Consider the following 23,693-nt stretch of genomic DNA (forward strand, 5'->3'; position numbering starts at 1 on the left):
GGAGTTTTCCCTGAGACGGAGAAGAAAGCCTTACGTTTTACCTTAAGGTTTTATTGGGATTTATTCATTACGGTGCCTTTTGTGCCTCATAATATTTACATCACGCAAGACTCTGAACTGCTACCAATTTACCCTTCGCCTTGATTCAGTTCCAGGTAGCGAAAATCATACAATTTCAAAAATCTCTTAAATATAATAACTTAAGTTTAAAAAGACTTAAGTGAAAGGCTTTACCTTTCAGTCAGATGATCATGTTGAACTGTACAGCTACATTTAGTCATGCTGAAATTTCTCAACTGTATGTGTGTGCTGCAAGGATGTAACCAGGACAAACTGTGCCTATATTCAATCAATCAGATAATCAATCTGCCTTTGTGTGTGTGTCTCTTTCTCTCTCTCTTTCAGGAAAATGCCTCTACAACTTCTAGAGGGGATGTCCAGCAGGAAGCGAAGACCTAACTGGACAGACCAGGAGTGTCTCCTTCTTGCCCAGTTAATGCAGGAGAGGAAAGATATAATCAGAGGAAAGTGCAGCACTGGAGTATCAATACAAGATAAAAGACAAGCCTGGGAGGAGATAGCCCAAGCCATCAATGCTGCCTTTCCACAGATTCAGCGTACAGTTTCTGACTGCAATAAAAAGTGGGAAAATCTGCTGGCAAAGTCAAGGGAGGAGATCAAACGACAGAAAAGGCAAGCGGGCACAGGTGAGGAAAATCTGCACTTTATTACCTATAAAAAGTCATATAATTAGTATCATTAAATCTGCAATCTAAGACTGGTGAAATAAGCCAAGACCTTGAGGGTGGATGTGTCGGAATGGCTGCAAAAAGATATATTTACTTTAAAAATAAATAAATAAATAAATTACAAGAAGAAATGATCCAATCCATATCATCATTGTTTGTATGTTGAATTTATTGCATGAATTCATGCAGGACATTATTTTTCATTCACAGATGAAGGTCTGTCCCTTGAAGGGTTCAGTACTGTGACCCAAATAGTGATTTCTGTAATGAACCTCTCAGACATGCTGCAACAAGATCACGAAGACTCTTCAGTTTCAGAGTTGGTGGAAACTCAACAAAACAGGTAGTACATTTTTTACTTGCTGGCTTCTCTCACATGCATAAACTGTACCAAAGTCACCAGTAATTTGTCACTGTGTTATAAACATGGCTGTTTTTTTAGTGAAATTTGGATGAACTGGCCCTTTATGTGTTAAGGCAAACTCTGCTCCCATTTCAGCTGTGATAAAGATGGAAATGACCACACAACTGATGAAAGACTCACAAACAAACGTCCAGTGACTGCGCATGAACTCTCCACATATCCCGATCCATCCACCTCCCCAGGAGAACAAAAAATGACTTTTGCTAATGTTCCTAAATCACTGGCAGTACAGTTCAGTACTCCCCGTGCTGCCATCTTTACTGCCTCTGGAGAACACTCTGATACTCCCTGCTCCACTTCTCCAAACTCAGCGCACTGCACAACTTTGCAAGAGCGGATGGATTTGGAAATGTCTGTGCTGAGAAGACAAGAGGCCGTCCTCAAGCTGCAAGAGGAATATTACACACTAAAAATCAAGCTGATGAAAAAACAAATGGAAAAGCCACTTCAAAAGGACTAAAGTAGTGGTAGAAAACTCCTGTATTGCACCTGTATATGACTTACCTACCTGTGAAATGTGACCAATAGAAACAGGTGAAATAAAAGGCTGATCATGAACTGTATGGGCCAAGTTATATGTTGTATTTTTTTCCACATTAATGCCTTTTTCAAAACCTCGCATTCAGAGACTCTGTCACTCCTGTAATGGGCAAGACAGTATTGTCACCCACGTCTATCTCCAGAGCACCAAGCTTGAAATATTGTGTGGATGTTTAAATGAGGGAATGTTTTTTTGTTTAGCTTAACTTGTCAGTGTTCGCTTTAACAGAAAGTATTTTCTGTGTTCGTGACTATGGGCCAGTAATTTTCTCTGCACTAGGCATCCACACAAATCCACACTAAACACGAAAATACTACATTGTAACATTCTTCCTGGCAGATAATATCTGTATCTGTCATTTTATACAAACCACAAATATTGTTGTTCTGTAATAGCAAAAAAAACCCTATTTGTAGTCATTACCAGTGTCTTTCGAAACTCTGTGGGACTGTAATTGCTATAATAATGAGCTATAGCCAATGCATTGTCAAATTGTTTTTGTTGTCTGTTTATAAGTAAATGTAAATATAAGATGTGTCATGAGATACACTGTCTTCCTAACCATACATTTTGTTCTGTATGACAGTGAAAGCCAAAAGATTCATCATGTATGTAGCATCACAATGCTATAATAGTAGACTAGAAACAATGACAAGCTTTTGATGATAGCTCAAGTCATAAGTATTGATATGTGAGTTAGACATCCTCTAAGCTGTCACACATTAACATGTAATGCATCGTGCCATATGCAGTAACTCTGGAATTTCAAACGCTAAATCCTGAAATTCCTGAAATTGATTTATATTTTTTAGGAAGTATAATTTGTGCTTTTCTGTCAGGAGAGTCTAATTCACATGTATAGTTTTACACTGAGAAATTTTGTTTATTTGCCGATTTATGCCATTTACTCTTAAGTGCAAATTTGGAAACTGTAAATGTTTGACATATACCAATAAACATATTTATGAAAATTGAACTTGATCATGCCAATGTAAGTAAATCTAAAATAATGTCCTGTCTAGACAAATGTAGTAATTTGTGTGTAATATTTCTCATAAATCCGTTTATTTGTAAGTGACTGGGGTTGGCACCCAGATGTAAGTAGTGGGGCCCAGAGTGTTGAATAAAAGTCTGTTATTTGCTGTGTGGTTTGCTCATTTCCTTTGTTAGTGTTGTGCCAGACTGTGTTACAGCTGAGCACTGTGACTGTCTCTCCTTTTCTGCCGTCTCAGCATTAACTCCTCGTCATTTTTTTTTTTTTTTTCATTCACTCTTGCTTTGACTGTGGAAAGAGAGCAGCTTTTCAAGGGCCAAGGTTATGGGCACAAACTAAAGCATGATTGCCCTCATGATACTTAATGTGTTGAAGTTAGCAGTCTAACCGAGCATTAAAGTTTCCCAACTTTTATCTTACCACAGGATAAAACACACTAATTGATCTTTCTGCAAGTCTGTATTGTTCTGGGCTAGAATGGGTAAACTAGATAATGGGTTGCTACTGCAACAAAAGATTTATATCTCCCTATGTTTCATACAGAGTATGCTTAGTATCTCAGTTTTTATCATGGTTTTGATTATATACGGGATTTAGCGTTTACATACAACATGAGAGACCTAATTATTCACAACGTGTTTGAAGGAGAGGACCATATTCGTGTTTCTATAACCAGGATAAGGTGTTTACATGCACAACACAGTTTGTTAGTTAGTTTAATTAGTTAGTTGTGCAAAAAATCTGATAACTTGTATACTAGTGTGCATGTAAACATTGTGTTTTCCATTATATACTGAAAATAAGGGCTGAGGGGTTCTGTCATCTGTACCAATTATATTCTTACAAAATGATTAGAAATTGATGTTCAACACTTGATTATATAAAAGTTGGAATATTATTTTTTTCATATAACTGACATGAGGCCATTTATTCATTACTTTTAGTTATTACGACTTTTGTATTATTTAGACAATTGTACTTTTAGCTAACTACTTTTGTTAGCTATCACAACTATTCACTTCTTTAAACTCCGAAAACTGTTATACACAGTACTTTTCCAACAACTATTTCAAATGTTTACTTTGAGCTATTTGCTGCATACATATTCTCAATTGCAACACATGGTGTGACTCAGGCTGGCAGCTCAGTGGTCATTATAATGTATGATAAATAATCCTATTATGCTGTTAGTTTTCCTCTAACACAAATGTGGATTACTTCTTTTCATTCAAATCACAATTTCTCCTTTTTTTGTCAAGTTATTGAGTTCAATTGCGCTAGCTGAGTTTTCCATGAAGTCTACCTCTTAAGAACTGCCAAGGTATCCACTTGAGTACAGATTCCCCTGGCTGGGAATTGCCAGCTTCTGTTTCTTGTACTCCATTCGTTCTCTTGTCCTGCTGTCACATTTACAGTATTTATTTTTATTCTTCTAAATAAGAGTATCAAATATGTAAATTTCAAATATTCTGATAAAATAGATGACAGATGATAACCTATAAACTGAACAGACTAAACATGCTTTATATGCATTCCTAGACACTATCTATCCCTAGATGAAGCGTCAGTGATGGTATCCATTCCTCCCGTCCGTGACAGATGAGCCATGTTTTGGAGTATCCTCTGGGCAGTCCACTTAACTGCCTGAAAAGGAACCCCTTAATCTCCACTTTCTCTTTGTTTGGACTATTATCAGACCTGTCAGTCCTGGTTGCTTTATCTTCACAGGACTCATCTACTGGCTGTTTGACGTTGGCTTAATTCTATCAAAGGCCCTTATCTCTGCTTTGCCTGAGGATGCATCCTTCCTCTGACTCGCTAGAATGGTCCTGGCTCTGATAAGGGGCTCACTTATTAGGGTGAATAACACTGTCTGATGTAAGGGCTTTTTTTTATGCATATCGCTGGCTCATTGTGCTCACGTTTTCCCATTGTATTTTGCTTTGTTGAGTCCATCAGTGTGCCTTTTCTTTTTGTGTTGTTTATTAGTGGGGTGTAGTCTGAAACCTGAGCTAATGACACAACGATGTCCCATCAGCCAGTACTGATCTAGATTGCAGATAGTGCCCTTTGATGGCAGTTAACTCTCCGTCTTTTGGCAGTAGTCACTTGAAACAGTCTGAAGGAATGTTATGCATCTTGATCTGATGAAGAGCAATTACATGGGAGGGAGCTGTTGCCTTTGAGGTGGAAGCTTACCTGCCACACCCTGCAGGCTTACAAATAAGCCTCTGGACACGTCCCAAATGTGTGAGAATGGTCCCTTTTCTTCGTGTCCTTCTGCTCGTGACATATGGTCTGACAGGATCTGACAGGTGGGGGCAGAGAGGGAGGCGTTCGCCAAGGCACTGAATTAACTCATCCAGTTTGCTTTGGTTGGCATTATGTCAACGAGACAAATAGAAGAAGCCTTTTCAGAGCCCAGAAGAAAAGGTATTTGGAGTTGGTGCCAGAATAGAAGTTTGACTCAGGTTCTAATCATCTGAGACTCTTTCCTTGTCTCATGATGTCATGTTAATTAAATTAACGATAACAATTAAAGTGTATTGTTTCTAATTATTGTTGTACAAATTAAATAGATAATTTGTATATTATATGTAGACTGTATGATACTGTGTATATGTATGACCATTGCGCATGTGTCAATGTGTATTAGACTGTGAGAGAAGGATAGGGTTCCTGTGTGCAGACACACACAGTATCTCTGGGATCTGTACTCTGTGCATGACTTTGCATGTCTACGAATATTTAGATGTTAATTCTTTTTTACCACTATAATAACCAGAACCCAGTTTTTGCATTTGAATCATAAGCATTGCATGCAAGGTCATGTACATGTAAGTTTCCTGGAAAACTAATCATGGAAAAGACATGCAGCTTAGCTGCTTGGACCAACAAAGAGCTACCCATAGGTTAAGTACAGATGTTGCAATCACAAATTGGATTTTCCATAATGCAGTCGCTGTTACAAACGCTTAACTTTATTTAGATTAGAAAGGGCATTGCCCATTACCAACAGGCTTCAGGCACAATGTCTCTGCTCCAGGGATTAACCACAATTTATGCTTTTATTTTGCTGGCGTGGTGACAGCCAAGAAAGGGAAACTTTCTAAAAAGGCACAGTTACAAGGCAAATTACCCTTTACCCATTTATTCTATTTTGTCCTACTCGTCACCACAAGCGCAAACAAAATGGTTATTAAAGAAACTAGTTTTTGGACACTGAGCGATTGGACTGTGGCCATCAGTGTTATCATTGTGTCTTGTATTGTTTACCCTTGGCACAAAAAAGTCTCTTGGTTCTACATTACCATCATTTTGAAGGTTGTTTTACAGAACCCATGGATATATGAGTTTCAAATATGATATAATCATGCCATGGCCACTCTAAGACAGTCCAGATTTAAGCATTCTGGATATGCTTGACTTGATAATTTTCCACAATGGTCTTCAGAAATGGACAGCAATTGCCCCACCAATGAAAGGAGATCCTCTTTGTAATTAAAGCCAGTAGAAAATTGGATCATTTTTTGCCTGGACAGCTTTCACATTCCAGCCTAATATGGCATTGGAAGCTTTTGAAGTTGCTGTCTTGGCAGTCCCAAATTATACCTTTCATCAGCCAATCATAAGAAAATGGCAACCTGACATTCCCAATCGCAACTTGCTTTTGAGATGGAGTCCATGTAATCAACGAGGAGTGCATGATACCCACTGACAAATCGACTATGAATACTAGAATTACAATTTCTCTGTCATAGCTCATGGAATGTTTTATTTTTAAGATCAAAGTGACATTTTTACTTGATCCACCAAAAAGTCAGATATATGTAATTATCTCTTTACTTTAAACTGATTCAAATGATTACCTTTTTAGTGAACCCTGAGTAATGCTACTTGTATTCCAAATGTCAAGTCTTGTGTGATGTAAACTGTCAGATTTGTCACTATAATGCTATTTATAAGTATCATTAGCTGAGGTCTTTGGGTATCTTTGTGACCAAGGGGGCATTCCAGCCAACATAGGTACCATTCAACTTCAGCATTATGATATGCATATTTTCCAATATGAATCTTCTCTCTCTTTTTGTACTGATTGGACTGAAATCCAGCAATTTGCTTTTTCTTATTAAAAAAACAGTAACAGTGTTAACCATGAGCAATATTATAAATCTATGCTTTCACAGTCATTCACCAAAACCAATTTGTTTTTATTTTCCTGCAAGCCAAGGAAAAAAGCTTTGGTGGGACTAAAAAGTCACATCCTGTAACTGTAGAAATATGTAAGTCTTACCAAAAATATAAGCAAACTGAACGTAATATTAAGTCAGCAAGTTGTCCAGGTCAAAATTAATCACCACTGGAATGGACAGTTATATTGCTTTGCCCTCTGAGCTCAAGCTGAACACGTTTGATTCAAAATGTGGCCGTTGTGTCACTGAATCGCTTCTTGCAACTTCTGCATGGTCACCCAATTATGACTTATGACAGCGCTGACACAGACAAGTGCATTCACACTGACACAATGGTCTTTGAGGGGTAAAAAGCTCCATGGAAGCATTTACAGAGAAGGTCACCGGTCGCCCCATTGCCTCATTCCCACTGGACGGCTGTAATGTTGAAAATGTAATGTTAAGTTTGAAATGACTTATAGGCGTTAGCACAAGTCAGTGGGTTCACTGAGAAAAAATCTGTTTTACAGTGAGAATGTTACACTGACATAGGTAACATACAGTATACTGCAATTTTCTCCTCCACCAATAAACAGTCTATAATTTTTGCATAATCTTTGTTGACCTACAGCATACTAAAGATAAACTCTTCCAGTATGACAACTGGCCAGTTGAGGTCAATTAAACTTGTGCTCTTCTGCTGAGGGACTATTGGCTGACCAACGTAACCCTAAAACAATGGCTACTATTATGCATCCTCAGGCATGTCTACTGTACAAGCACATACTTCTACCCCAGAACAAACCAACCTCCTCAGAGACACTGAAATGAAACATGAACTAATTTGTGTCTTGGTGGTTTCTCCCATTCTTAACCCCGGGCTCTGGCCAAGGCCAGAGCATCGCGAACGACTTCATGTATTTATAAATAGGCAAAGAGAAAAGGGGAAAGAGAGAAAGGAGCCCAACAGATGACTGAAACCATATGGAACTGGTACAGAGTAACTCATCTTGTGACAACATAGCACGCAGCTCAACGACCCCCCAACCCCTCCACCTCAACAGCCTCCCACCACCCCACCCTCCTCCCGAGTCCCACTCTGTCTCATGTCACAGCCGTTCACGAAAGACTGCAATTGGAGAAGGTCAATCGGTGGCTGGGGCCAAGAACAAAGTGATCGTGATTTTCAAAAAGTACATGCGGGATCTCAGGAGGAAATGGTTTTGCCGCCAAACACTCAATTACACGTAATTACAATAATTCAACCTTGGAGGATGGTTTATTCCATTTTATTATGAGGTTCGCTCTTTCATGTCTCATATCTGGGGGAGGAGGAAGAGGAGGGGGATCATCGTGAACAGTGACAGGGACTATGTGAAACAGATACTTGGTCCCTCATCTGAATGCTTTCTTCTGTTTTTTTTTTTTCTTTTATGTCCTGCAGGAGTTGAGATTTGATGGGTCACTTTCCCCCCCATGCTAAATGCCATAGGCCTGTTATGACCTTTATCTACTACAGATGTCAAAGCCTAAAAAAGTACAGTGCAGTATACACACAAACAAGGAATTCACTAGTTTGTGATAGATACACAATGAAATGATTCATTGAACAGATTATTGTTGGATTAAGTGAGTATATATATATATAAAATATATATAATATATATATAATATATAATATAAATATATATAAATTGATAGTTGCAGCCTTAAAAGAGCAAAATTAAAGCACCAAAAATTGGGAGACTTACAAAAACGATTTAAGTAAGTTGATGGTCAAAATCTGAGTATAGTATGGATCAAGGCCTGAAAATACTGTGTCCTACATTTCCCATGATGCAACTCGGCAGTGTCTTTAATTAGACCCTTACTGCATCCTAAAAGCCCAGCTGCTACATGATACTATCCAATGCATCTTGCAATTTTCCTCTCATTCAGCCATTCACACTCGCTGATGGCAGCAAGCTACCATGCAAGGTCCTGGTCTGGCAATGTGGGGTCCAATATCTAACCTTGTCTTGCCCAAGGACACTTTAACATGTGTACAGGAAGAGGAGGGGACTGAACCGTCAACCCTGTGATTAGTGGATAACCTGTTCTACCTCCTAAGCAATTCCTTAAAAACCCACTCCATTAGAGAATTTAAGTCTTGAGCCCAAGCTAACATAACCCCAACGACATCATCTGGGTTATTTTTTCCAAACACAGATGAAAATATACAACTGTTTTCATGGGCTCCTTGTGATGAGTGGTGATTACCCCTTCTAAAATCTAATAGAAAAAAAACCCACATGATGTTTTGTGTATGTTGACAATGGCAATTTCTATATACTAGATACTGGATAGATGAGACTTTCTTACAGCCTCAAAATAAGAAAGGACCTGTCTCCTATTTAATATAATAAAAAAAAACTCTAATGGGTTGCAAGCACTCATGTCTGTCTGTCACTTATTGTCATTATCTGATTCTGGATCACTTTCAAATTTAACTCAAAAAGCATCCTCTTCAGAGCAAAACCTCTGACTCACATCATGTTCATTTGATTTGGGTATTTTTCGTTTGACAGTGGGTGATTGTGCATTTCCACTGAAGCATCTTCACAAAGGACAAAGGCCTACTCACTGCTGAAGCAACTGAGCTTCGTGGCTCTTGGCTTTCAGAGTTCACAGAATTTCCCAGCCTCACTGCAAATTTAACCTTCTATTACAAAAACACACACTCGCGCTCAAATATCAGCCCACTCAGTGTCGCAGGGTTAGAACCGTTGAGCGCCCAGGTCTGTGCCACCACACCCTGAATGGAAGACTGAGAACTCTGTGTGATTGATAGTCACTTTTAATTTTGCTTAAGCTTTTCTGTGTGTTTTCTGCGCTGAAATATAGGCCCCTTAACAAGACCGAAGCACAGACGCGGGCAGAGAGGAGGCTTTGAAATGCGGCAACCCCTGAACCAGAAAATAATCAAGGGGACTTAGGCATGGCACTGCGGCCGGAAATTCACTGTGAATACTGGTTTCAACCATGACCATTTGAGAGCCCAACTTTTTGGCTTTTGCATTGATTTCAAGCCCCCCCTCCTTCTCCAGTCTCCCTCTTGGCTGTATGTCACACACTCAATTTGGGCTCCCTCTTGACCTAAAAGTTGATGAGTAGCGTCTCTGTTTTTGGGGGCAGCTCTTGTCAGCAAAAAATGAACTGGTGCGTGCCTTTTGGTCCGTTTGTGACACTCACAAATGTGCACGTGCATGCCCACACACACGCACACACACACACACACACACACACAAATATACAGTACGTCCCTTTTAAACCTGTGGCTTGCCTCCGTTCTTCACAACACATCACAGGGATGGCTACTTTTCTGCTCGTCCAGCAAAAACGTTCGCTCACCGTTTCCCCCCCTGTTATTCCTCCTCGTCTTCTTCCACTGCGGAGGAAGAAATTGCGGTTGAGAGTTTAAGCCAAGTCTCCCCACAGCTTGTCCTGATTACTAAGTAGACAAGTACCCATGGTTAGACGGAACCAGGTCTCTCTGGTCCTCGTTTCCCCCTCCTTCGTACTTCAGAGTGACTGTCTCTGAGGTTTCTGTGAAGGACAAGGGACCCCACTGGATTGTGGATGGTCCTAAAATAAACTCGCTTTTAATCAGTCACCACTGTGGTGGTCAGTATGTGTTATGCAGACATTATAATTGTACACAAAGCCATTGATAAAGTGGGTCGTGACCTCATTCAGGTTTATGGGAGCGCACAAAGTATAATTTAGTTTTGAATAAACAAAGTTCAACCACATGTCACTGCCTGGCATGTCCTTATAATCTTAATGTTCTCATCAGCCCTCAGAATGCCAACCAACCATGGATTTTTTTAATCTGCAGTTTCCACTCCTCCTTCCCTTTGCCCCCCTCCTCCTGTCTCCTCCTCTGATCACTGTTTTCCCTCTGAATTGTATCAGCAGCTTACTGCCTTCCAGCCAATTAGTAAAGGCAAACACAACAACAATCAGTCTCTTGGCTTAATGCACTCCACCTCTTCAGCAGTAAATACCAACTGATTCCTCCAAGTATTGTCATTCAGAAGAGCCCTGCTGGCTCTGGTCTTTGTCAAGAAAGAGGGGGGGGGGGGGACTCTTTGAAATGGCAGGCCATACTAAAAACACAACTTGTCTAGGAGGGAGACAAAGCCTAAAGGGAGTATCACAATGGCTGATGGAGCCTGATAAAAGCAGATTACAGTTAACTGGCCACTTCATCAGCCAAGCAGGTTGTGTTTTGTTGTGTTACGAGGACGGGTCGCGTCACAGACTGCTGGAACTGTCCAGTGACACCGATCAGAGTTCAAACAGAAGACTCATTGTGAAGACTGGGAAACTGTTTACTTAAATCAACCGGTTTGACTGAATGTAACTTCAGTTCAAATCAGTGTTAGTAAAGTTAGTTTTCAGTAGATCAGTTGAACAACAGAGCTGGGGATGTAAGATGGCATCTCACATTCTCCTGGTAAAAATTTAGCCCTACTTTCTGCCTCGTGTTATCATTACATTTTAGTCACAGAGCTAAGCATCCCATTTTCCTAAAAATATATGCCTGGCAAACCCAGGAGGTTATTTAACAACACTAGCCACCATTCTGAAGGTATTTCCAGAATCTTAAAAGAATGGATGAAAAACTTTTATACATGATTAATATGATGAAAGACTGTAATTAAACTATGATGTTGCAGATGTGATTTTCTGGGTAGCTGGTAATGACCTGTCTTCTTGCTCTTTGTGTAAAACATTATTATTATATGAACAAATTATTAACATGTTATTTTGTGTAAGAAATATATTAAAAATAATATATATTAAACTAATATAACTGAAAACAACTGACATGTTATTTCCAGCAACAGTCTTTGTTTGGATTAGGAAAAAGAAGCACATCTTGGAAAACTTAAAAATCTTTTTTAATGTATAATAGGTGGAAGATCTCATCATCAAAATGGTTAGAAGAGTCTGATGATTCTGGATATACTTTTATAAGAGCTCTAAGTGTTGTTCCATGACCTTCTGCATCTTACAAAAATTGGTGTTGTATATCCATTGAGTTAAAGCGGATGCAAAATCCTGTGACTCAAATATGATGGTAATACACGAGAGTCAGCCAATACTGGACCATACATAGAACATAGAAAACATAGAAATAGAACAAAGGCATCTAGCCCACGTATATTCACTAAAAGGTTTTCTCGTAAATGTTAAGTAAAGACATAAACATTTGCATTTTACTTTGTTGAGGAAATCAGAGAGGAGTGGCAGAACTCCATCCAAGACCAAACAGGGATATAAATATATTTCTACATCCAGAACATCTGCCTCTAACATTTAAGATGGATATTTATTTATTTACTTTACTTCACTCTCATTGTAAATAAACTTTTCTCGGATTATGGTTGTCAGTGCTGTTAAATATGCATCTTGAGCATCCCTGATTGATTCTATTTGCATATTTAAAGATCTGTAGGCCTGGAGAGTAAATTGAGTTTATAGCCCGCAGACAAAGTCAGAGGTAAAGGATGAGAGCTCTTCATCACAATAACAAAGAAAAGGTAAGAGAAAGTACCAGAGAGCATGACAAAAGGAGCATGCAGTAAAAGGAAAACGCTTTGTATGTAAATCATTTGAGTTTCCTTGGCGTCATGTGAAAGCATGCAAGACAGTACAAAGAATCCCAGGCATGTTGCTGGTATGGGAAGGCCCTGACGCCAGACCGAGCGGCGGTGCCATTGTCAATTTGTCCATCAGAAAACACAGAGAAACAGGGAGGGACAGGAACAAAGGGAAGGATGGGTAGACAGACAGAGGATGAAAAAAAAGGATGAAAGAAAGGAGAGAATAATGTAAGGAGGGAAAAGATGGAGAGAGGAGCTTCGAAACAAACCATCGCGGGGAGACAGGTGCCTGGAGGTTAAGCTGGACACAGAGGGGTGAGGAAGAGGCGAGGACGGAAGATGGATGAAGCGGACCCCCGCTGAGTGTCCGTCTCAGACTCCCGTCTCGGACTCCTTTTCGCTCCCCTGAGCACAGTGGGAGAGAGAGAGAGGACAGTAACTCCCCAACACACATTCCTCTCTGATTCATCTACATTTCTCTTGCGTTTTCTCTCCTCTTTTCTCCTCCATACAAACAGGTTGATATGCAAACTTCACACATATACACACCCTCGCTATCCCCCTTTCTTTCCTTGCTTTCCCTCTCTCTCTCTCTCTCTCTCTCGCTCATTAGGGGCCATTTTCACTTCAAAGCTCCTCCATTATCTGCCATCTCTGAGGGCAATTAGGAATGGGGTGACTTTGAGCGGCAGGCACGGCCACGGCATTATAACTACTCATCCCCTGTCATGAGGGCCTTTGTGGGGGCCGCCGACATTGATGGAGAGGATAGTGGGGGCCCCCGAATCCCCCCACCTCCCCACCCCAGCCCCCAACCCCCACCCCTCCACATACCCCCAGCCGGCCCCTCCTTTTGACTGGTAAACTGTGGAGTAAAACGGTGTGTAATTAAGTGGCAGTCAAAGCAGGTCCTGTTTGGGTGTGTGACGGGCTTGGCAGGGGAGAGTTGGGGTTGTGGCAGCAGTTTGGGGGAGGAGGGAGGTGCATGGAGTCACAAGAAGGCTTGTGGGCAATTGGGGGTGGGGGGTGGGGGGCAAGTTTGAGATGAATGAGAATGGCAAGAATACAATTGTGAGGCTATGAAGCAAAGAGGGGAAAAACCCACTTTGAAGGAAATAAAGTCAATGTTTACTCACCTAAAGTTACTTTTTGTGCGAGGAGGGAGGGAGCGTTATAAAATCGACCCACTACTTCTGTGTGAGTGCAAACTAATGCAAAAACAAACACAGGAAGCACATTTAACCAAATCAGTGAAAAAAAGCAACATATTCCAAACCATATCGACCCCACAGAAGGCCCATTCTGAGAGTTATTGCCTCTAAAAATGAAAGTACTGTCCATGTTCACGACTTCCATGTTGTCATTTATGGCATCTCTTTATATGAGTGTGAAACAGAGGCACAGTGAGTGAAGCTGTCACCAAATAAATGTCTCATTATATTCCCTTTCCTCTCCGCAACAACTTTTACCGCTCCACAGTGGTGGAAGTATACACGCACAGGGCCCCTCAGTGTATGTGCTGAGTGGTATATGAGATTTTTCTTTTTAAGGATGGTGGTTTACTGTGTTACTGCTGCCAAAGTCATGAAAAGAGCCAACAGTAAAGTACAAAGTGAAGACAGCTGTATTGTTAGGCATAGCATTGTTAAATGGAGATACATGTATGTTTTACCAAACGTACAGGGGCTGAAGAGAATGAGAAGTTTGAGGGGAAAATTTGGGAGTAAAACTGAAAAATTGCAGGATATAAACTCTACTTATCTTAGATTTTGTTTTTGGAGATCATGAAATCTACAAAGCACATACTCCCTTTCATATCTGCACCTTGGAGGAATGCAGTGACTGTGCCGCCATGGAAGGGAGCTGATTTAGCCATTCTTTGATGCTCCCACTAGTGAGCCGTCTCCCACTGAGCACTGACATCCTGTCAGCATGAAACCTCTTCTCATCCCCCGGGTTAGTCACTACATGACCACAAGATGTTTGTGTGTGTGTGTATGTGTGTGTGTGTATGTGTGTGTTTGAGTAACAGAGGAGAGAGTTCCTATACAGGAGGAAGGAGGAACAGGAAAAACAGAATAAAGGAAAGATTACACGTTTCCTGAATTCAGACACACAGGTATAAAATAATTCTGGTTTACAGAGAACCAAAATGAAACTGAACTTCTGTGTTCTCTATGAGAATGAGGCAATCACAGCAGAGGTGAAGCCAGAGGCTATGGCTGATTCAAACACTGAAATAACAGCAGGGCAGAGAGTACTGAATGTTTTTTGTTTTTTGTGGTTTTTTTTTTTTTTTTTTTGAGACATTTTTAGACAGTAGAAAATACAGCTAACAAGTTGTAAAAATGACTTTTGAAAAGAGTGTTGGTGGACATCATGGATATGGAAGAAACCATGTTACAATGACATATGAGTTGGCTTATTTTCAGCAAGTTTTTTGTATGCTAACAAATGAGCCATTATTTAGCTTATTAAAAACATAAAGCTTTCAGCTCTAATAACACAAGTTGCAGCTGTAGTAGCTGCTCGTTTATTTCATTATTATTGTTATTTTCTAGAAAAACCAAAGAAAGAAATCCTGGTAGTTACAGAAGCTCATGGAGCAGCAGCTAGCTAAAGTGTGACATCAGAACTTTGGCTCTCTGTTACTACCTGAGTCTTATTTTTGTAGTTTTTGGCCATCATCATTCCTGTTGGTAAAAATAAATCTGTGCTCACAAAGTTAATAGCTGAGGTCTGGGAATTAGCAACATCCCTAAAATATGTCAAATGGCAAGAAACACGAGCCCTCAGACGATCAGACAGGTTGTAAACAAAGCCCCAGGTTAGCCAACCTTAGGATGGCAAACAATAAAATTATTAGCCAGACTATCCATAGTAAACATTCATCACAGTTTACAGACTGACTTCTTTGATTAATTCTGACGTAACTGCTTTACTGGTTGTAAAGCAGGTCGAAACTACCATGTTTGGTGATTTTATCGGAACAACTCGATAAACGAATTGATGGATAAAAATTTAGAGGATATCAGGAAAAGACGTCTATTATTACAGTAATACCACCAGGTGAATAAGCTCTGTAACATCCACATAACTAATGGTTTGTCACTTTAAACATGAATTTAAAATCACTTAATTCCAACTTTCCAGTGTTCACAGCTCTTTATAGGCAATCAGAGACTGAACGCCTCAGCTTTCAGCTAAATACCTAAGTTGGAATATCCTGAGGGCTGGGTGGAATTAGTTGCAATTACTTTTTCAGGTAATTATAAATCCTCAGCTATCCAATAAAGCCACTCACACAACCCTCAAGGGCCCTTGACGCTGTCATTTAAATGTGGTATGGAATTAGTGTGAAGCGAACCCAGGTCTCACGCCACCTTAATTGTATGGTGGAGGGAGCCTGTGGGAGGTTGAGGTTTCAAATAGCTTTAATTGATGCTGAGGTAACAAACAGGTAACAGAATCATTGGGAGAGTATTGCCAGGGGGTTAACGATGAAAAATTGTGAAAGGGTGTCAGTGTCAGAACTTTGTTCCCCAAAACAAGCCCTGAAAAGTAAGCTCAAGAAAATTTAGACTGAACAGTAAGCGGTTTACCTGTGCTCCATTTAGATTAATTCCTTAACCTTTACTATGAGCACGTAATGAACATTTATTCCTTTTTAAAATCTTGTTTTTCTTTCGTTTTTGTCCTTCACACACACTGAACCCACTTTGCTGTGTGTTTGATGGGCAGAATCACCCGCCACACACACACACACACACACACACACACACACATATATATACTCCCCCTCTCTACACCCACATCTCCAAACATCAAACTGTGAAGTCCTAATGAGTAATAATCTCTTTTCTCGCCCTGGCTAAAAAGGGAGAGTCAAGCAGCGTCACTGACCCTGGTTTTCGACAGCATGTTCCAAAGATTAAGCAAACACTGGTAATTACCCCCGAGATCAGGTTCTGTTTTGACTGTTTGTCGTCCTCGCTGCCGCCTGATGTGTATTTGATCTGCAGTGGGATGGCAGCAGTCCTCCTCGTTCACTCCTCACATCACACGCTGCACGCAGAGAGACAGCAAACCACCAGGGTGAGCAGGGAGCCTGGCCTCACACACACACACACACACACACAACACACACTGGTAAAATGTGAATTAGCAGCCACTTACAGCATGATGTGTGCATGCTGTTTGCTGTGGTCGTCCTCTGACCAAGTCATAATGATGTCAGGATTTCATGAGTTTCTTCTGAAAGTGGCTGCACAAAATCCCTGCACAAACAAACAAACAGATCATGCATGCATTCGCATGCAAAGTGCACATAAAAACATTTGATCAAAGTCAAATATTCACTCATACAGTGGAACAACAAAAAGTATTACTAATAAAGTGTAATTCGGTTTCATTATCTCATCCTGAGGTGATTTTTGGAAGTCCCAGTGGAAAAAAGACATAAAATTTCATGCTTCCATGGTGGATAACATGGTCTTTAAAAACAAACAATTCCTGTGCAATTTTATTGGCACAAACAAATCATGTCCAGACAGCCACAATAAGCACCACTAACTAGTCACATTTCTTTGCTTGAATAAGTCACATGGTGTCGGTTAGAAAACAAATCCCAGAAATTAGAAAGCAACAAAGGAAGAGATCAGATTGAATATCTGCAAACTGCAAACAAAACCCTGCCCTTGTCAATGTGTCTAAAAACTATTTGTTGGGAAGCAAGAAGAGGGTTCTAAAAATGTTCTCTTTGCCAACAAAAGACATTCTAATGACATTCTTAGACTGAGCTCATAATGATTTTTGGGCTTCTTTTTCCAGCCAACCCTCATTTTGAGCAACATGACAAGCTGACAAATGATTGCACAGATGAGTCAGGAGTGTTTTGCAGTCAGTCATGGCAACCTCTCAGCCGGTTACAGCTGACCTTGTCAACAGGCTCGGATCAAACCAGTCAGGGGCACGACTGTTTTCAGTAGCCGGGCCTGACCTGAGAAGATCAAACCATAGATGGGGTTAATACCTGCTGGAGCAATCAATCTGCTTTTCATTTTCAACCTGCCGGATCATCTCAGCCCGTTTAAAAGATCTTTGTCAAAGGGGGGAAAAAAACTCAATTTTTGCAAGTAATTTTGACATGTCAATTATTGTGGATTTACCGTTATTAGGATGATTGCTCCAATGAATCCACCCAGTGAGCTGCTTCGGATTAAAGGAACATTTGACATTTTTTCTGGGATGTTTGTCAAGTGAAACCTGCAAATATTTTTGCCACTCCATCTCTGTAAAAGAGCACATTAGGGCCAAACATTTTGGTTCTAAATCCTCATTCGCAATTGGAAAAAAATAGATCACACTTTTGTATGGAATTAGAAACACAGTTTTTAAAAAATTATTTCATCATAATATATTCAGTGGTTTGTTATAAGTTTGGCCGATTGGATCAATTAGTTCATAATTTAAAACTGGTTTTATTAAGTTGATGATTGAATTGTTAGTGGTTAACGATATTCTCAAATGGTTATGACCTGTCAGCCATGGGAAGGGTTTATGCTCCAAATGAGGCATAATGACAGCCTGCAGGCAAAACTAATACTAATAAAACCGCCTGACAACACTACAGGAATGTTGCCACAATTAATGAAACCTACCGGCCTCTCTTCCGTCTGGTGCCAAGGCACATGTGGAACCTCTAAAAGCCTGCGTTTCTGGTGGAGTGAATTACCCCCTCAAACCAGTCACACCAGGATATCAGGATGCAGCGCTGACTGAAGTTAAAAGGCCCAACACAGGGCCCAATCCCCTAAAAGCATTATTGTATACACGCAAGCTCACGGGGATGGCTTGTGTGCGCTTAAACACAAATACACAGACAGGAACTTGGTTTACAGGCAGATCAATGATAGAGTAAACAGTGAGTTAAGAGAAGAGACGGTTGAAAAGGCCAATGTTGGACCCGGGGTTAACGGTTCTCGCTCAAATCTCCTGTGGAACTGCAAAGACGCAATGTTTGGATGTGCGGTAAATAGGATTTTGTTGCGGCATATTATCTCATACTGTGTGTTCAGCACTGGCTATGTTTAATGTTTGAATAAAAATGTGATGGTGAAACAGAGGACAGAATGAAAGTAGAGGGAGAAAGAGTCCACAGCAATGTGGCAGACAGCAGCAGGATGAGGAAGAGCAGCAGAGGGAGGGAGGAAGCAGGACGAAGGGGATTCTCCTGAAATAGCTGGAGCGACACAAGGGCCAATTCAAGGCCCTGGGCTGATATTAAAGTGACCTGAGAGACTCCAGACACAACAGGCCTCTAAACAGTCCTGGCTCCACTGAGGAATGAGCCTCCCACACCAGCCTACCCACTTCCCAAACATCACCGTCCTGCCAGCTATTGCCAGGTTGGCTGACCAGTGTCTCCAAAATTGCTCATGCAACTCATATGGCATCCCTGGTTAGCCTGAGGAATGAAGATGAAAAATAGTAATATCTTACAAGGAAGTTGTGTGAGCGTCATTTTTAAACTTTACAAAGATCGTTACAGAGCCAGAGTAGTTCAGGTGGTCTGACCACGGCTCCAGAAAAACATCAGGCTTTTGATTAAACTAAAACTCTGTGTAATGAGAAATGAAGCAACATGCTGGCACAGGTTATTGTGATGAGCAACCAGTAATTACAATATACTGTAATGAATTACAATATGCCTTAATGACAGTCATTAAACTTAATTCTACTTAAGCATAATTTCCAGTTTTTACATAAACAGGCAAGACTGCACCTGATTTATAATTAATAGGAAGCAAAGCAGTTTGGCTGCTGGCTATGACTGAAAAAGCCAAAGGAGGTTTCTTTTAGTCTCCTAAAAATGTCACAACATATCTGGGAAAGTTTTATGTCTAAGACATAGCGTGGCAAATCAGTTTGAACTGATATGAATAAATAAATAACTCTGAATTTAGCAACAAGACGTGTCTGGACAGAGATGAGCATGCAACATAAACATACTGTAAACATGCCAAACTGCAGGACATTCACATACTGTGTATAAACATCGTGATGAACCTTAGTCTGTAGTTTGGCATGTGTTACACACACATGTACACACTGATCATACAAATTCACTGCTATACCCAAAACCAAGCTTCAACTGTTTGACTCTGCCTCCATGCAGCAGAACTGTATCCAGGATTTCCCACAGTGTTTTATTGCAGAGGTGGGCCACCTCACTGGAAACAAACCATCTCTGCTAAAACCATAAAGAATTTATTCACTTTTACAAGGTGAAAGCTTTACATTGAAGAGGAAAAGAGCAGAGGTTCAGTTTCACACAACAAATGCCACATAGGTAACGAGCGCGCTGAGCCGTCACAACTAATTCAGGTTATCACAAGATGAGATGTGTCAGGATTTGGATGGCTAAAATAATTCAGTGGGGATACCCTGTTGTGTATCCAGCTGTGATCCATTACAAGTAAGATTCCTGCACTGAAAATGTCACTTAAGTTAAAAAATAATAATAATAATAATAATAATTGTTATTATTATTTATTTGTATTTTTTAACAGCTATCGTGGTCGGTGGCCAGTTTATAAACTTTTGGGTGGTAAAGTCAGCATATTTGTATATAATTAAGTTAATTATATGTTTTGTCTTTTTATAACTTGATCTGAAAGTTCAAATAAAGTACAAGTACCTTATATTAACACTTAAGTGCAGCATACAGTATAAGTAAATGTTCTTAGTTATGTTTAACCACAGCTGGTGTCATAACCCACATTGCCATGATGTGGGTTATCACAAAAGACTCTCTGACAAAGAATAGTATGCATGCATTTTCCATAATGTGATTGACTGACACACACAATCAACATCTTATGCGTGAGTTTAAGTGTGTACATGTTTTTTTCTCAGTTACGAGCCCTCCGACCTAAATGACCACGTCGGTCGTTTGTCCCTACCCTTGGCTGTGACCTGTGGGAGTGAATCAGACACACACCAACTGGACGTGTGTATTCATGGTAATGTTGTGGCATGGTTGTGAATAAAAGAAGCAAGGCTGACTCTTGGTTGCACACAAGAAACAAGCAGTTGTCCCCTGTGTGAAAGCTGCAAACATGTTTTGTTGGCCAACCCATCCACCCCAACCTTGCTTGATACGCTACGTCACCTCACTTCCTCCTTTGTTCATCCTATGGCTGCTAGAGGTTGATTAACAATAAATGTAACTGTGGGTCACAATAAGCTGCTCGCATAGACGACCTGCGGGGTCATCCCATCACAGTCTCCTCAGCTATGTTTGAATCAAACTGTGTGTTCACATTCTTGTGACTCTGATGATGAACCAGCCTTGTGTGTATTCCTCAGTGTGTGTGTGTTTACTGCTGTGAGTCCAGCAGTGGCTGAGTGATGCCTACCTTGGTCTAACACCATAGTTAACACAGTCACTCTGGCTCCACAGTGGGTGGAGTCGCCAGACAGCATAACTGGGCCCTGCAGCCCACTGTAATTAGCCTTATTGAAGCTGTCACTCAATGAGCCGCCCCGATCCGGTCCCAGAGAGCCCTGGTGCTAACATCAAGGGGAAGGTGCTAGGGGCGAGGGCATGGAGCCGCCGGCCATGTGATGCTAAGAGCAGCTATCTGTTACTGCTTTAATAATACTCCTGACAGTCTCTTCTGTGTTCAGCCATTCTTCCTCCTCACTTGCTTTTCTCAGCCCCTTCTCTCCAAGCCGGGAGATGTGTTTTGACAAACTGATTGTTCGTTGGCATGACGTGATGTAACGAGGGACACATGTTGCCAGGGAGGAGGAAGAATACGGACGTAACATCAAAGAGAGGAAAATTAGATCTTAGGCAGGACCCAAATGTAGAGCGAAATAGGACTTTAAAATCTGTTTATGTATCTCAATGAAGATGTTTTCAATTGGGGAAAATGTAGAGCTCAGATATAAGGGCACGCTTGGGTGTGGGTTTGATAGAATAACAAAGTCCACATGAAATAAAACATGCTGTGTCTAATAGGCTCATAGCTTTAGAGATTCCTGTTGTTCCTCTTAATCTCACAAGTGGTTTTCCTCACCGTTACTTCAGCTCTGACATCTGCTTATTAATACTCCATGTCTGACAAATACAAAATGCTCTGTAATTTCCACAAACAAGCACAGCCCCACACTAAACAAAAGACAGTGCATAGACACACACATGCACTAGTGTTCGCCCTTTCATAAATTCAGTAGAGTTGCTTGTTTTTACACGAGCGCCGAGGCCCAAACAGCAAAGTTTTAACTGTGTCCAAATATCCCAAGGGTGATATGAACGATGCAGTAGCGTTTAATTTTCATTGTAACCTCCTGATATCTGCCAGACATAACAAACTGTACAACATTAAAAAAAAAAAAAAGTTGTATTATAGTGAATTTTTAGTTGCCATCTGGTATTTTATATTTCTCCAGCTACTCCTGATTCATGAAAGCTGGCAGCATATTCAGCTTACATGATGTACAGTGTACAAATTTCTGATACTGAGTTGCTGCGTCTTTTCTGTGTTTTTGCACCCCCTCCTTTATAACTGGTATTGATTTAATAAGGGAAACATTAAACCTTTACTTTGCATTCACATTCATCTAAGAAGTGTTCATCTGTGTATGTAGTGTGTTAATTTGACAAATTTTGCTTACATTCTGTTCAGTAATATGAAGACATAGTGAGGGTTATTGTAACAAATGAGGGAAACTGTGATTCTTACACAACCCTGCTGTGTAATGGAAGAACTCTACGCACACAAATCCTCTGTTTATGGAGACTTAAATTCATTATAATATCTAAATTAGCAATATCTATGGACTGACAAATAAATATGCAACAAGATACAGTGACATGTTGCGTTGCGCATGAATGATTTCAGAGTCATTTCCAGCCAAAGCTCGTCTATTGACTACTTAGTGTTAAGCAAAGTACTCACAAGCTGCTAAAGGCAGTAAAACAGCTTTGTTACAAAAGCCGGAGGTATTTGTGGGCTTAATTACATTCATTTTACTCTTGGCATTTTGATGGTAAAACACTTAGCTCAGGAATTTTCATTCCCTTTGTACACCATTGTAATGAACACAAACCCATAATTGTTTCTCACCCATAGGCACTAACTGGGCTTTTTAATTTTCCATCGCTCGCTCAGTAGCCGTGCCAAGTTTTCTTCAGGTGATGTTGAAACTCTGACTCACAGGGGTGCAGGCTATGAGAGCAGGGCCAGTTTTGAATGGAGCTAAATATATACTATATGCATAAATGCTTCCTGGGATTTGTAGCTGACTCCATTGTGTGAACCCTTTTAGGAGGGCACAACGGAATCACGTGCACTGCTTTTGTTTGTAATTAGAATTGCTATTTAATTAGGTCTTCTTTAACAGCATTATTGCTGTGCATTGTTAAAGGAGAGCAATCACTCAAGTGTAATTAAAGGCTAAACTCAAATTCTGTAACAGCCACATCCATCACAGCTGCACTTTAATGATGAAAATACTGTGTTGGTCTCATAATTATTGCTTTAGTATTGTCACAAAAGAAACACTGAGCAATATCTCATGCGAGTTCTAACTAAAGGGGAGATCAGGCTCGATGGCAGATGACAAAGGTTTAGAAAAAAAAAGTCATGAGCAGAGAAAGTGGCCCGTTGGCACGAAAGGAGCATTATTACCTTGATGCTCAAAGCTGAGTCACTCCCCAACGACTCGGGCTGATTAACCACATGTACAACCACAAAGAAAAAAAAATCATTGCAGGATTAATCTCAGCTCTTGTGCCAGTAATTAAAAACAAATGCATCAGTTGTTTAAATTTTAGTAATCAGTCACTTTTCAGGATCAATGTTTTGTCCATTTTTAAAAAAAAATCTAAATTAGTTTTCCCATAAAACAAAAGCAGTTTTTCTTCAGTGGTGAAAGAACACAAAAATGTTTAAATATAATCTACTTTAGGCACTGAATTCTTTAAATATATTCTAGTTTAGTGCTAAATTCAGTTCACTCTGAATGTTCTCAGCAGAATTGTTTTTTTTTTTTTTTAAAAAAAACCCTTTTGTGTATCCCTGCCAAAGAAAAACTGTAGTTTTTATGAGGTAGATTACTAAATATTGAACAACCTTCTCTGCAAGTTATTA

The 23,693-nt window shown here is 40.2% G+C and overlaps 1 protein-coding gene across 1 annotated transcript; it reads left to right on the forward strand.

Moving 5' to 3' along the window:
- Positions 1-2,856, forward strand: LOC108884014 (uncharacterized). Its single transcript, XM_051074758.1, has 4 exons — positions 1-155; positions 406-707; positions 960-1,092; positions 1,249-2,856. The coding sequence occupies exons 2-4, from the start codon at positions 410-412 to the stop codon at positions 1,631-1,633; spliced, it is 816 nt and encodes a 271-aa protein (XP_050930715.1). The 5' UTR covers positions 1-155; positions 406-409; the 3' UTR covers positions 1,634-2,856.
- The last annotated feature ends 20,837 nt before the right edge of the window (positions 2,857-23,693 follow it).

This window comes from Lates calcarifer, linkage group LG12 (assembly GCF_001640805.2).
Source record: "Lates calcarifer isolate ASB-BC8 linkage group LG12, TLL_Latcal_v3, whole genome shotgun sequence".
Classification (NCBI taxonomy): Eukaryota; Metazoa; Chordata; class Actinopteri; family Centropomidae; genus Lates; species Lates calcarifer.

Coding starts and splice junctions, on each gene's coding strand:
- LOC108884014 (XM_051074758.1), top strand. CDS start 410: ATGCCTCTACAACTTCTAGAGGGGATGTCCAGCAGGAAGCGAAGACCT. Junction 708..959: donor GAAAAGGCAAGCGGGCACAG/GTGAGGAAAATC, acceptor TTTCATTCACAG/ATGAAGGTCTGTCCCTTGAA. Junction 1,093..1,248: donor GTGGAAACTCAACAAAACAG/GTAGTACATTTT, acceptor CTCCCATTTCAG/CTGTGATAAAGATGGAAATG.